Genomic DNA, 15570 nt, shown 5'->3' with positions numbered 1-15570 from the left:
GAGAAGTAAACCCAAAAAAATTGATTTTTACATTTGGGGCAACTTTGGCAGGTATATACTTAAACAGTAGTATAAAAAAAGAAGAAAAAAATATTCAATCATTTTTTTGCAAAAGTTTATTTTTTGGACATTGAGGGGGCTGGGATTCGAAGCAAAACTCTCAAAACCAAAAATAATACTTAGAGCGGCAATGGGGGCTTGCACAATATTTATGCAAATTAGCACATTATTTCCTAATTTCAATTGTTTACAAATTATTTCAAATAGTATCTATCATAATAATCATGTTGGAAAAATGTTCCACCCTTTATATCCCCAAACATCACACGAAATCACAATATTGAAACACTGTCAAAAATAGAGGGCAGTCGGTCGATTTAATAAAACCACTTAACTGCCAATATTACCCCGGGTGCCAAAGTTACCCCGTTTTACGGTATCACATCCACATGGTCACAATTGATACACTGTCGGTGAATTCTCCCCGCCTATTCCATCACCCGACGGTGAGACATATACGTCCCTGGTAGTACGAAAACGCTAGTATACGTGACGTCGGTGAGGCTTAGATCAGGGAGTTGTTATAACAACTGGCTGCTTAGATACTTTTACCGTACGCGTTAAATATGATCCCGGTTCATCAAAGCCCGCCGTCCTGGTGTTAATAAACAGCCTACAAGTTAAGCAGAACTTACTAAATATAAAACATGACCCTTACTCCCGGCCCCCTCTGCCATGCTACGACTTCTTCGTCCGGGGTCAAACTGGATATATTTATAGTGGGGGCCCCGCCCGCGTGATGGCCGTTCAATGGTTTCAGTGTGTCTTGGTGAAAACTCCAGCGCTACCATTTATATAGTGCAATGCATTGCATGACTCCAATGTGTGAGTGATGTAACGATATTCTGTTTATGTACCGAAGCTCGTGCGAGGCCCCATCCTGCCCGTATCCTCTCTCGTCCAGGGACCAATTATTGTAGGTCGATATCTCATGTGCCCCACAGAGCCAAGTGCGTAGGCTAGATCTGCTCGTGTGTGAAGAACGCAATATTTGAATTACTCGCAAGGAGCGTATAGGCCAATTATCAATCCATCAACGTTGCTCCTAGATGCTTTTATATATTTATTGTTTCAATTTCTCTCTAGCTACGTTAATATATAATCTGATTAGTCGTTTTTAATATGAACGTAGCACTTGAATATATCTTGCTGGAAACCTCATTCTACAGGCAAGCAAATTAGTTTATTTCCTGTAGTGCTCCCTATTCCATTTCTCCACATTGTACCGTGCTGGTGATTTATGCCTGAGAGGCTGGTGGAATGTGAACTCATCCGTTCCATCGGAGACATAATTAGTAGGCGAAAGTGAGATGAGAATATTACGAGGGAGGGGTTCAAATCCTCGGATACATCATTGCATATCACACGCATACAGCGAGCACAATATGGTGGCTCATTCAGTTGAGTGAGTATATGCTATACGAACCACACACTAGTATTGTGCTAAAGGGCGAGCTACATAAAATACACTATGCGCGTCCATAGTAGTACTGTGTCGTTTGAGAAGCTTGCGCTGTAAACAAAGATACGTCTGTCCGTTTGATACTGCAGAACTCGAATTGCACAAGGCTATATCAACCTTCGTTTTATCCCAAAAATGGCTGATAAAAAGTCACCTAAATTTGTTAAAGCTTTATACGAGAAGAATGACTTCACGGACTTTTTAGAAGTACTCGAAAAGAAAACGACGTTACAAAGGGAATATCTTCTTGCAGGTAAGGATTGCTCCTTAGAATGAATGTATTGCCAAATTATTAACGTAGAATACGGTACGGTACAGACTACAACATGTATGTGGGTCTGCAGGTGCTGAATTTTACCATACATACTGTTACATGTTTAGTCTTTATGCATTCGATGTATATCCGTGGTTCGCTTTAGAACTATACAAGGAAGTCATGTTCAGTGGAGAAACTACATTCATGGCCAAGGGTTATTTGTAACTGTATAAAACGCCTGTATGTTTCTGAAATGTGTAGGAATCTTTGCACGCTAAATCCTGTGGTTCATGGATTGGCACACGTGTTTGCTCAGTGTACGACATGCATACATAGGTTCTAGTGTGGAAAGGAAGGTGATTGCAAGGAGGGGTACACTAGCCCGGGGTAAAGGGTGGCTAAGAAATCGGAAGGGGTATAGAGGAGAAGAGAGGAGACCTATTGCAATGCAAGCCGATCAAAACGTGTCCGATCGATCACGATTGAGATACCGAGGGAAAATCTGAAGCTTGGCACGACAGTCTGTAATTGGAGTAGTTCTCGAACTCGGTATTTATTGTTGAAACGAGAACATTTCGTAAGGCTTCTTCTTTGAGAAGGAGGAACGAAGGGAGGGGCCTGCTGACCCTGCTTGTAATAACGTCTTCTAGTATATACATTCAGAACACTTAAGTTGGTAGGCCTTGCATGGCTGATGCATGGTTAGGCGAAAATCGACATTATATTTGGTTCCTCTTTTGTCGGTAAGCAATTCTAAAAATAGACGAAATGTATGAAACCAGCATTAACGTGTTACGCTACACTGGGTAATTGTTTGCCGCGATATCTCGAGGTGGAAAGCCCCTCTTGTATAGGAATTGCATGTGTCATCAGTGTGGTGGCGTGTTTCGAAACCTTGTTAATCTGCATACTTGCATAGGGCCGCTTAAAGGATTGGTTCAGTTGTCATACATGTTTATGTTATATGAAAGAGGACAATAAAAGAAACACAATGGTGAAAAAAAACTGTTCAAATATCTTTTTCGGTTAAAGAGATATTCAAGTGTAAAGTTTTATCAGATTGTGTAGAAACTGCTGAAATCTGACTAGCTGTGATGTCACATCCTCACATTCCTGAAAAGTCTTTGTTTTTTTCTCTAAATATTTTGTGAGATTTCATGACTTTCGACCAAAAGATATGTCAGGAGATCTCATATTTGTCAAAGGAAGTATTTGAGATTAAACATTTGAGGAATTTTTGATTACATTATTTTCAAATGTGTTAAAAAATGTAAATAATTTTTAAAGAAATATATTCACAAATGTTAAGGAAGTGAGGATATGACATCACACCCTCACAGTAAGTCTTTCTGCACCAGTCGTTTTCAAAGAAATTTTGATATCTTCAAAGTGTCATATCTCCTTAACAGAGCATGCTATCATGGTAGTTTCTTCACTGTTCTTTTTGACGTTTTATGCTCTTTTATACAAAAAAAACATGTCAAACACCCGAACCAATCCTTTAAAGGGTGTGAAGACTAGCGCAAAAAGAAACGTCTAATGCCGGTAATCTGACCTAGTTTCGAATGAGGAAGGGCGGCATATAAAAAAGGACGGGGAAGAAAAGAGAAAACAATATCCAGCTGCCTTTGTGTTTTCATTTTTAGGTTTTGCATCATTATTTTAAATTTCTTGCATGTGATAATTAGGCTTGGTAAAATGTTCGTATGCAGCCTACCAGAACGTTATGTAGAAGAACCTTGATTGATCATTGGAACACCTTCAGCACAAATATAGTACGAATTCTACACGTATGTAATTGGCCAAACATGATTTTCCTTTACTTAATCCAATACGTGTATTCCCTCTCCCCTCGTCGTGAAACACATGGTCTGCACGGTACATTGACCACCTCCGTCCGGGCCTGTGTGACGTATTGATTTGCAAACTAACTCAAAATGTAGGCTACATTGTAGTTCAACATTATACTAATTGGGATAGATGCATCGTATGAGTGGCAGCTGGTCCCTATTGATAGCGGCGGATGTCAAAAGTTATTTGAGTTCAACAAACTAAGGGTAAAGTCTGAAAACCTTGTTAGCATAATAACTTGCAGCAAATTTGGATGAAATTCATACTCATTATGTAGATCCTCCACTATAATATATGTATTAGCCTATTAATGTTTGGATGGCAGTGTTGTCGAAGTTTGACGGAATTATATTTGAGTTGCGTATATACAGACTACAGTGAGACTGACTATACAACTAGAAGGAATTCGACGAGGCATGAGGTAAAAGAGAGGGGTAAATGACTGCCGGTTTTATCGCGTAGCAAATATGCGATTTCGCTTTAATGAAATTAAGGATGAAACTTATCGACATTTTACATTCATTTTCATTTAAACTGAGTGAGGTTATGCTACATTCGAAGACTTAATCCGTGATTTTCTAAGATCCTCACTATCTAACCTACTTCAACCTTTCTGGATAATGTACTGCAGTATTACATATTTAGGCTGCATGTTAATAATAATTGTAATGAGCACACGCATGCACATCATATTGAAACATTCATTCCTAGCTATATACCCCTGAACAAGAACGCCTGCATGCGGCATCATGCAGCCCATGCAGTCTCAATCACATCTTCAGGATATGTCCGCCATATGTTGTACCATTAACTTATACATAACTCAAAATGGGACATTCATACATGCATATAGCGAGATACAGCCAGTGTTTGTACGTGACATATTTTTTTTTACATGCAGTTCAGTCACATATTTAACCTGCATGTCTGTAGGTTACCCTATATAGCACTCCAGTCATAAATTTGTTTATTCACAACGTAATTTATTTACTATTAAAACCATAGTTTCATTTTCCTTATATACGCCATGTGGCGGCAAGTGGGTCAAAGTCTGCAGTTATGGTATATACAGCGCATGATTTGGTCTTTAGTGCACTTATTGTTTGATTCAGAATATTTAGTATAGAAAACACAAAATAATACTGCACTGTCTTATATCCAATAGCAAATTCCTACAGGTGTTAGAAAAGCTTAAAATAATATGGCCTTGATTCCAAGCTAGTACGAATTTTATCCAGGCACGTTCCCATTCAACCCTGAAAGTTGTTGCATGCGACAAATTTATGGCCACCTTGAAGTAACGAACCAATGGTTACTTTCGCCAAAATGTGACGACTTTTGGTCGTTTTTTTCAGCAGGTGTGTTTGTAAGTATCATAAGGGGGGGGGGGGGGGTGGGCTTTCATTACAAATGTCTCTATCACATATAGAGGAGCGATGGTGGGTGGGTCTGTGATTCGCCGTTAAGGTCTTTGCATGAACAAGTTCGAAAATGTGATCCTTCGACACCTGTAGTCTTTAGATTGTCATATACAGTATTATTTTATGGCGCATGCACTCATAAACGTCATACGTGCTAAATACGACCCTTGACTGCTAACCTTATCTCAAATGGAAATATCTACAGATGTTTACACTGGCAAAACAAAACATGTGCACAGGTGGCTGGATGGCTTACTTATAGCAGCAGTTTTAAGAACAAGCAGAGTCCATTTAAGTAATCATGGCCGCTGTATCAGTTATAGTCGTTGACACCGTTTCTACAACCTAATACCATATATGAGTGTAGAACGGTGGAAATGACCGTACATGTGGAACGTTACGGTCTAAGTATTTTAATTTCTTCAGATGGCCTAACCACTGTATGTTGCCTGGATGCTTGAGTCTTGGTATATAGGCTCACGTATTTCACAACAAAGGCCGTCGTTACATCACATAGTCCTAGTCGCTTTTCAGTACTAACACGGTTCGCACAGAAAGCAGCACATCAAGACTATTTAAAAACGATAGCCGCCAGTGGTGGTTGCAATTTAAATCACATGTTAATATTTGAGAATTACCTAAAAAGCAGCTCCTTACGTTTACTCGGCAAATTTCGAAAATGTCACTCAGGCACTGTTTCATACGAGTGTTTATATTTACATTCAACAAGATAGATAGATAGAAACTTTATTGGCCATTTCAGAAAACAAAAAACGGAAATGATTTCCCGTCGACATTAAACATAAAAAAGTAGTGAATACAAACAAAACCATACAATAAACAAGCTATTAGTGAACAACTACGAGAATAAAACTAAATAAGCAGAACCAGAACAAGGAAGTGTTATCTTTTTTCTCCTCAAATGATACTTGACTATAGTTGGAGATGAAATACTTATCCAGTGGCATAACGGAAACTGCTTACATATCATAGGCTCATTAATCAAAGCGACTGGGCTAATAACTCTAGCGAACAGACTATCAGGCCAACACCTCGGAAGCAACGCTAAACTCAATGGGAAAGCAAGAATTTAATTTTTGAACTCAGACAACACTTTCACAATAGATTGCAATTGTTTTCGACTTTGTTTCATCCTTAGATGCTTGGTGGCGTATAGCCTATCGTAGGCAAAGTACTTATTCGTGGTCGCGTTATAAGAAGTTATATAAATCAATTACCTAACATTTATAATTTAGTCAAAAGTGATCGCCCGTCAGTATCGGCATTTAAAGGGGAATGTCATTTAAAGGTGAAAGTAAGGAAAAACCAAACTAGATGAATATATATCAGCTGCATTGATGGTAAACCAGCTGTTGCACGTAGAGAACAAAGAGATAGCAACACTATAGATAGTCTTCATTGAGCAACCCACCAACACGGTAGAACTATATGTACTTTGTGTGTTGTCATTGAACATAGGCAGCAATCATACGGAATGTCACAATGTCAATACTGTATCAGTTTTCAACCTGCTCTTTGGCATGGTTTGACGTGTGTGTACATAAAAGCACGTTTCTATGGAAAACCCGCAGATGTACAGTTATCTATATAACTATGGGCGATCTGTTTACAGCTAGACTACAGGGATCAGACTTGGCATTGTTGTCCCATGATATGTCACGTGATGTCGGTATCTGTAGAGCGAGAAGAAATGTCACTTTCTTGAACAGTTGTTACTAAATCATAATTTGTAAACAAAGAGGAAAGCCAAATAAGTATTTTCTTCAATGTCTACCGGAAACGAAGCCTAAGCCGGCCTGTGTAGTGTGAGTTTCCAAACATTAAATAAGTTGCAGCATGGGGCGTGAGGAGGTGCTTGGGGATGCTTGTGGGGGGGGGGGTGATACGCTAACTGACTCAGATGTAACTTTAGGTTCTCTGAGTATCTGATATCCGTCACCTTTCTTGGTTCTCAATGTAAATGACATATGCAGATTGATGGCTTGGAATAGTCAAATAAAATCATTTCGCCCGAGTGTTACACCTGATGATAAATCGGTCGCTATTTTGTTTATTCATCACACTTACGTATGTATTTTGAGTATTTTGAATACATTGGCCAGGTTAACCTCGATAAAGAAGTAAACCAAAACACAACTTCATGCTACATAAAATTGTACTAGGTGTAATCAGCCTACAGGTTTGTGTATACAAGGAGAATTCTAATGGAAACACAAATTTTAAAAGCAATTAATGTCGATCCCTGGAAACCACACATTTACTCCGCCTGCGCCCAACCTTCCCCATAACCCATGGTTATGATGTCAATTTTTAAGAATGGGTGTCACAAAGGCGTAAAGCCCATCACCAATAGACAGCAGCATCTGTCGTGATGAATAAATTTGTTTGGCTTTTTATCGGAAGGAAATCATTAAAATGGATCAAGATTATGTTTTGTAATCCACCTTACCATAAATTACAAGCACATGTATCCCAAAAGGCTACCACGGGAGATGCACTTCCGCATGGTGTTTACTGTATGTGAAACTTTTCGGTCAAACATCGGTCACTATGAGGGAGAGTTCATGAAGAAAATTCAATTTCTTTGTGTACAGTAGATATGCAAGATACACAGGTGCGTTTCCCTGTTATACCCCATGTCAACCCCCAACAAAGTGTGTAAAAGTAGGCTAGTCATTAGTACAAACTTTCGTGTACACCTAATTTATAGCCTAAATATGCCTCGGAATGATTCAACATTTCACTTCTAAAATTTTAAGTTTGGGGAGGACCACTAGAGCCTCCTACATGACAGTCGGATTCAACGACCCCAGGGCCACACCCCTTCCTGCACCCCACCCTGTTTCACACCTAAACATTTCCTTTGTTCTTGTCTGGGCTCATCATCTGCTCCCTTCATTCATATATTCTCCTTTTTGTCTCGTACAGGTTTTGCATCAATCACGCTATTGTCACTCCTCGTTGGTTATGGAACACATTTCGTTACGACACTGGTGGCAATTACGTATCCGTGTTACCAAACGTAAGTTCCCTAACCTTAGTAAGGCTATACATGATCTCAGCACGGAATTAAACTAATATTTGGCTAAATCTCCTTTTGTCGTTTGTGGCCAACTGCTTCCGTCTGCTCAGAGATTCTGTCTACCATTTTCTTTTATGGCTACCCTTATTTATACTGCTCTCTTAGCTTAATTTGTCTGTGTGAAGAAAAAAAATCCAGTCTGGAAGGAGCTGCCTGAACGGAAATAGTCACACATTCATACAAACTTACACACATGTCAGTAGGTAGACCATTGACTCAGTGTAGCGCATCTAAGTCAGTGACGTCACAAGACGTTTCTGACATCACCGAAGTAACTGGCAAATGGTTCTCATGGGGTTGTAATTATGGGGGAGGGGGGGGGGGTTGAAGACAGGGGATTGATACTTAGAAAGAGCTTTTGTGTTACGGTAATGATAAATCAAGCCAACAAGGAACAACAACGTTTAAGTCAGTTAGAAGCAAAAGTACTCTATCAGCCGCAAGCCCACACTATACCGTCTAGTAAAAATATGATCAATCAAATCAACAACATATTTCAGTTTGTAAATATTCCTGTATCTTTTAATATATTTCATTCTTTTTTTCTTCAAACTGTCAGGGTGGCGTTGATTGGCAAGAGTCGAAACGACAAACAAGATGTCCAATGGTCTACTTATTGGGTCATTTATGCAGTTTTTACTCTCTTAGAGTGCGCCTCTGATGCTATCGTGAAGTTCTTCCCGTTCTTCTACCTTACAAAGGTAAGACATAAGTCAAATATTGAATAATGCATAAAGACATTAATAACTAACCGCAGTGGCGTAGGAAGGTACTTTTGAGTGGGGGGCTGAAGACTGATGGCCGGCCTGGGGGAGGGGTTTAAGGGGAGGGGGTGTCCCCCTCCCCTTTGGAATTTTTTTGCATTTCCAGGTGGCCTCAGATGCAATTTGGTGCAATATAGCACACTTCAACAGCCACTCCATTTTGTAAATAATTTTGCATTTTCACCTGGCCTTAGATGCAATTTGGTGCTCCAAATGAGATTTTTTTTTTCTCATTTGGAAAAAGGGGTTTTCTGACTTGCGAAGCGGGGGGGGGGGGGCGGAATGATACTTCCGCCCCACCATATTTTTCACTGGGGGCTGGCGCCCCCCAGCCCCCCCGGTTCCTACGCCCTTGACTACCCGTCAGATAAAGTTAGTATGCCCTGGTTATTGTAAACAACTTAAAATAAGGATATGATCAAAGTTTAGTTCAAACGTTGAAGATCAAAAATGGGCGTTTTAATATACTTCAACGTGCACATATAGGATGCGTGACATGCCAATCACACACTACAGTACTTACAGCTAATTAATTGTTGAGTATACCGCTTAGCCAGCTGCAAATGTTACCAAAAAAATTATCTTGAAGGTATCTTCATATTTAATGTCTATAGGTGTAGATTTCTTGACAATCTCTTGAATGCCTCAAAATTATGTATTGACACTGGCAAACCGAATTGACTTCATATGTGAAGCCGTTTGTGACGTCATTGGGTATATTGGCGCTGTGTGTTATTGGTCAACCATTCACAGTTCCCCTGCCACACGTGACACGTGCATCACCCTACATGATATAATAACTAATCCGAGGAGGCATACCTCTAAAACACTTGCTATAGAAAGCAATATGTTCTGGTCACTTGACCAACAGTCAAGACTGTAATAGGCTGCATGTGCAACATGCTAGGTTGAATTATATTCTATGCTGGTCCGGTTTCATAACAAGGAACATATTACTTTTTACATACAATTTTACATTTTCACTCTATTATGTTATCATTAAAAAAAACATGACAATATTAAAGTTGTATTGTACCCTTGGGTTGTTACATATGCCACCCAAACTAAGCCGTATAGTATATAGCCACTACTTTTGGAGAACCCACAAACCAGTGTTGAGACGAGTAATATTGGAGTCACTAAACTGTGAAAGTGGAGATACCTCAACGAGTTATCAAATTTTCCTGTCGTATAGATAATACTTTTGCAGCGAGTCAGTGACTTTGCTCTGGTTCAGGGGAATCTCTGTCAATGACTCAAGTAGTGACCCTAAAATAAAGGGAGTCGTTGCAACTCTGCCTGGTACTCAGTGGAAGACCTTATTGGTTACATACAGTTGACTGTTCCCAATTGTCAAAGTTATTGAAGAAAAAACAAAGGATGTTAAACCAATGCACAGACACCCAGTGTCCCTCAAAGTTGCTGTATTTTAGGCAATTGTTTTATCATGGTCAATGTGTTGAGATCGATTTTAATGACTCTATCGATCCTTTCGCGATTTTGGTGGACTCGGACAGGCCATGTTTCCAAGTACCTTCGTTATCCTTTAATACAGGTCAAGTATGGTACCACCATGCAGCCTCGATTGAGCGTGTAGTAATTCTTCATGTTACAGACACATTTTACAACCTTACATGCATGAACTGTATTAACCGTAACGTATAGTAAAGTCAATGCGGAACTATATAATACGCAGAACAAGTCTCACGAGAAACACACAAATTCAACAACAGAGGGGATTCGTCATGAAAGCGAAAGTTGAATCTTAACGATCCTTGAATTTCGCATACCAGACAAAAAAAAGGGAGTTGACCGATTAGAATGAATTATCCTTTTCAAGGAAACAAGAAAGTTTTGAAGGGGTACACCATACACAATCAATAGTGAACAGTGCAATTATACGATAACTCCTATATTGCCCTAAAACGGGTTAAAATTAATGTCCACTTCCTTATTTTAGTGGAATTTCACAGTCATATAAGGAATTTATATAGCACATTGTGATAACAGTGTAAAGACTGCATTGACATATGTTAATAGTGCCGGTTCGTTTGCATTTTTTTTGGGAAGATTCACCATGCACTTAGCACCAATGTTAACTATTTCAAATTTTATTGCACAACTGTATATAATCACGTGTTTTATACCAGCATTTTATACAGAATTGATCTTGGTATAGGATTTCGATATCGTTTGTAGACTCACTATAGCCAGAAGAGGATTCCATCTTTAGGGAGGGAAGGGGGGTGGGCGGTTATCGAAAGGTATATTGGAATATTCATGTGACTTTTAGGGGGAAATCACCTTAAACCATCCTGCGACTATCTGTGCATTTTGTACATTTTGTTTAATTCTAAAAGAAACGGCACTAAATTCAATTTTTGTAAAATAGTTTTTCAGCAAAAACGTATACCTTAATTCCTATTACAGTTTCTTCGTTCTCAACGAAAGGTCTCTTTGTAAATAACGAAAGAAGGCTCATGTTCCTTATAAAATCGGAAAAGAAAAAGTGCTTTTCATAGCAGGAAAGGCCACATGGGTGTCGGAACTCCCCCCCCCCCAGTCCCACGCTGGCCAAATTTCTTACGTTAAAATTCTCGCTAATCGGTGTCCGCATCAAATTGCCAAAATGCATTTAATTGTGTATCGTTGTTTATACGTGAGAAGGGCGTTGATTGATTAAGGAATTCCGTACCTTTCATCAAATTTCGTCTTGAATTATTCGTCAGTGTTCTCGTGAATTTATAACGAGGAATCGAGAATTAATTTATAACGAGGTGTGAACCTTGGTATAGTCGTAAAATTAGCCGGGTCGTAAAATTAGCCTACGCGTAGTACATGGTATACGTCTAGTGCAGGAGTTTATAAAGGTCAAATAGACAATTCATATATGAAGTCTTTTTGACGAACCTCTTTTAATATTTCATTCAACTTTGTTCTCTGAAGAATTTTATAAACCATCCATTTTGTTTTCGTTAATTTATTTGTTGTGCTTTATACTTCGTCTTCGTGTCTTATATAGGTGGTAATGTTGGCCTGGTGTATGGCTCCGATTGAGGCAAACGGGTCCAACGTCTTGCACCAGAACGTACTGAAGAGATTCGCGGGCTCGTCCAAGAGTGATTAGAATCACAGGAAATTGAAAGTGAGCTTCATTCTTAAAAAGTTTGAAAATGTTTTTTAAGTTACTCATTCAATTGATCTCATCGGGATGCAGATTGGGACAGAAACGTCGATCTTTCATATAATAATATAGTTTATGTGTAACTTCATGAGAGTGTATACATAGTCAGTATTTCTTCATTTTAAATGTTTAATGATGACCCCCTCACCCTGTCTCGGTATTCTCTAACAGCGGCATATGTGACCATGAGCTATATAGTAGTTGCCTTGGTTACCATTCTTATCAAATGTTGATGTCCGATTGGAAAATTATTATCTGGTTGATTTAATTCCATTCCGCCAAAAAAAAAACAGAAGGGAGTAGCAGCTAATCCGAATGTTAAACAATTTAAATTAAAAACATTGAAAATTGACGATCAGTTATCAGATCTAACCTATCCCCCCCCCACCCAACCCCACCTACCCCTTCCACACACCCTCTCGCTAAATGATCATCGTACGTAACTTGCACGGTATAATGGAAGGGTGCATTAACTCACCATGTTACTTTTGTTTTCTTTCGCAGGTGTACACATCGTTGGTGTCACTACTGACCAGTGTGCATTTTACTACCCTTATGTGTACTGTGCGCGAAGTGAAAAAACCTCGCTTCTTCCCAACAGCTGAACAAGTCCCTCGTCTTCATTATTCTCTCTTTTTTTTTAAAAGTTTCTGAATAGCAATTTCTCGTCTTTCTAAAATAATCTTGACCGTAAAAGTTGTCTCCTATGATTTAGTCAATTTAATATACTAAATATCCAATCATGTTAATTCGACTAAGGCTTTTAATGAAATGTTTAATTCTTGCAATAATATATGTGCCAAATGTTTCACCTGTTACTTCATATGACGCTATGTTCTGAAATAATAATGTTTCATGTCAAAATACATTACGAATATTTTTTAGTAAGCGGCTAAGTCTGTGCGGTTATTTCGCGATGTGAGGAGTGTGCTTTTTTTCGATTTGGTATATTTAAAGTCAGGTTTTAGCGTACACGTGAAAGCTAACAGCTTATTAGTTGATTTCGTTCGTGACGTCACACTTTCAAACACATAGCAAAACAATATTGTTTCCATAGTCACATAAACTTAACCATGTTGTTTATCAAGGAAGACGGCTCCCCAAATTCTGTTTACTTCTTCAACTTTATAATTATGGAACTTAAAAATAATATGAGTGTTTGTTGAGAATATGTGAATATTTGCAAACAGTCTTCTTATAGAAGATAATGTTTGTCATTTCCAGCCAGTTGGGACAGTTTTCTTAATGGTAATACCACTCTAAACTGCCCTCCAATGTAATGCTTCAAAGCACTCGTATAGACGGTATGAACAGTTCCTAACCTTTTTCCGATACAAACATGATGTTCATACTGCTCATAATGACAATACAAGTGCTTTGAAAGCGGTACATGAGAGTACAGTATAGAAAAACATTGTCCCAACTGGGTGGACATTTTATATATGACATGAATATGACGTAACCTGCCTGCTATGTAAAATAAAGGCTTTTAATATCAAATCAAAGTCATGTGGTGTTTTTAAGTCAAAACGGGCTGGTCTTATACAATTTAGAAAACGGTGATAGTATACTTCGGTAGGATATGTATATATTTACTCCCGTTTATCATGGGAACTATCTATTAAATTTGGAGCTTTTGTCAGCCATTTTGAATAACGCCTCTGCGGCAAGGCTAGACAGCTACGTATGCCATTCTGCGCTGTACAATTAACAGTCCTAGGCCTACGCTATGCATGCGAGTCAAAGGTAATCACAAGTCTAATCTGATGCATTGACGTACTGACTGCCATATATATATCTATCTATATATATACCGTATATACCGTAGCAAACCAAATGTCGTCATACTTGACTTGTGACACATACACACAAGCCAACAGTACTCAGTCTTGTACATTTGTCCAAAAAGTTAGGAATGTTTGTCTTTTCTTTTAATTTCTGGAAACAATGTGGTTATGTTTTAGTTTAATCTCGTCATGAGTATTTATAGCCAGACGGTTTTGTTGTATTTTCTAATTAAATGTTGATTTTACACATGCAGTCGATGTTTCTAGTTTGAAATATACTAATTATTTTCGGTTGACGTACAATGTGTAATGTGTGCATTTTGTTCATATAAACGCTGTTATTAGCGAGTGGGAAAACATGCCTCGTCATTTACACAGGATGAAGTTTGAGTAGTCATTTTCGATCATGAGTGTTTCTGCATTATATCACCGTTTTGTAAATGTGTGCTTGATACTGTAACCTACAGTTCATTTGATCCTGCAACCCTTTCCCATCATACTAGATGTATAGTTCATTTGATCCTGCAACACTGTCCCACCATACTAAAAGCTATAGTTCATTTGATCCTGTAACACTGTCCCACCATACGATAACATAAAGTTCATTTGATCCTGCAAGACTCTCCCACCATGCTATAACCTACGGTTCATTTGATCCTGCACCATACTAAAACATATAGTTCATTTGATCCTGCAACATTGTCCCACCATACCATAACTTATAGTTTATTTGATCCTGCAGCAATGTCCCACCATATTAAAACCTATAGTTCATTTTATCCTGCAGCACTGTCCCACCATACTAACACCTTTAGTTTATTTGATCCTGCGACAATGTCCCACCATACTAACACCTTTAGTTTATTTGATCCTGCGACAATGTCCCACCATACTAACACCTTTAGTTTATTTGATCCTGCGACAATGTCCCACCATACTATAACCTATAGTTCATTTGATCCTGCAACAAAGTCCCACCATACTAAAACCTAAGGTTCACTTGATCCTGCAACACTCTGCCACTATAAAACTACGTTTAAAGGTTCATTGTCACCATCAAACTACAGTTAAAAGGTTAAGTGTTCGTAGCCGGACTAGAATGATAATCATTTTGTGTTCAATGTGAAAGTAAACTGCAAAACTACTAACTTATGACATGTTACTTACACATTTATCTGACGAAAAAAGTGTTTAAAATGAACGCCAAATTGTTCTCATGGGGTTAATAAATTGTTACATACTTAAACTAAAGGGGAATTTCTATGAAACTGAAGACAGCTATGCAGTTTAATTACAAGGCTCTAACAGCTTCCTGCTCTTTATTATGAAGTCATTTGAAGAAATCGAAAAGAAATCTTTCGTTTTCTCTTCCTGCCCACAGAAAAAAAAAGTCATTGCAAATTTAGGTGAAGGATGTAAAAATATCGGAGATATACCTCCAAATTACAAAATATTATAATTTACTTGGTACCCGTTAAAGTTGTTGGAACTATTTCACCCCACCCCCACACATTTTTGCCCCCCCCCCCAAAAAAAATGTTTAATTGCGTAACACGATTTTAACTGAAAAACGAAATTGTCTCAGTAGAACAGATTTATAAAGTGATGAATATTACGTGGCATGATGTATGGATGTATTAAAGATGATACGTCTGCAAGCATGGATTTTCAAAGCTTCCTTA

General features: G+C 38.5%; 1 protein-coding gene across 1 annotated transcript; it reads left to right on the top strand.

Annotated features, from left to right (window-relative positions):
- Positions 1-1431: 1431 nt before the first annotated feature.
- On the top strand, positions 1432-14263 carry LOC139978331 (receptor expression-enhancing protein 5-like). The gene is made up of 5 exons (XM_071988431.1): positions 1432-1775; positions 8000-8093; positions 8713-8854; positions 11940-12062; positions 12606-14263. The coding sequence occupies exons 1-4, from the start codon at positions 1658-1660 to the stop codon at positions 12042-12044; spliced, it is 459 nt and encodes a 152-aa protein (XP_071844532.1). The 5' UTR covers positions 1432-1657; the 3' UTR covers positions 12045-12062; positions 12606-14263.
- The last annotated feature ends 1307 nt before the right edge of the window (positions 14264-15570 follow it).

This window comes from Apostichopus japonicus, chromosome 13, assembly GCF_037975245.1.
Source record: "Apostichopus japonicus isolate 1M-3 chromosome 13, ASM3797524v1, whole genome shotgun sequence".
Taxonomy (NCBI): domain Eukaryota; kingdom Metazoa; phylum Echinodermata; class Holothuroidea; order Aspidochirotida; family Stichopodidae; genus Apostichopus; species Apostichopus japonicus.
The sequence above is the reverse complement of the archived record's forward strand: the minus strand, read 5'-3'. Positions and strand labels throughout refer to the sequence as shown.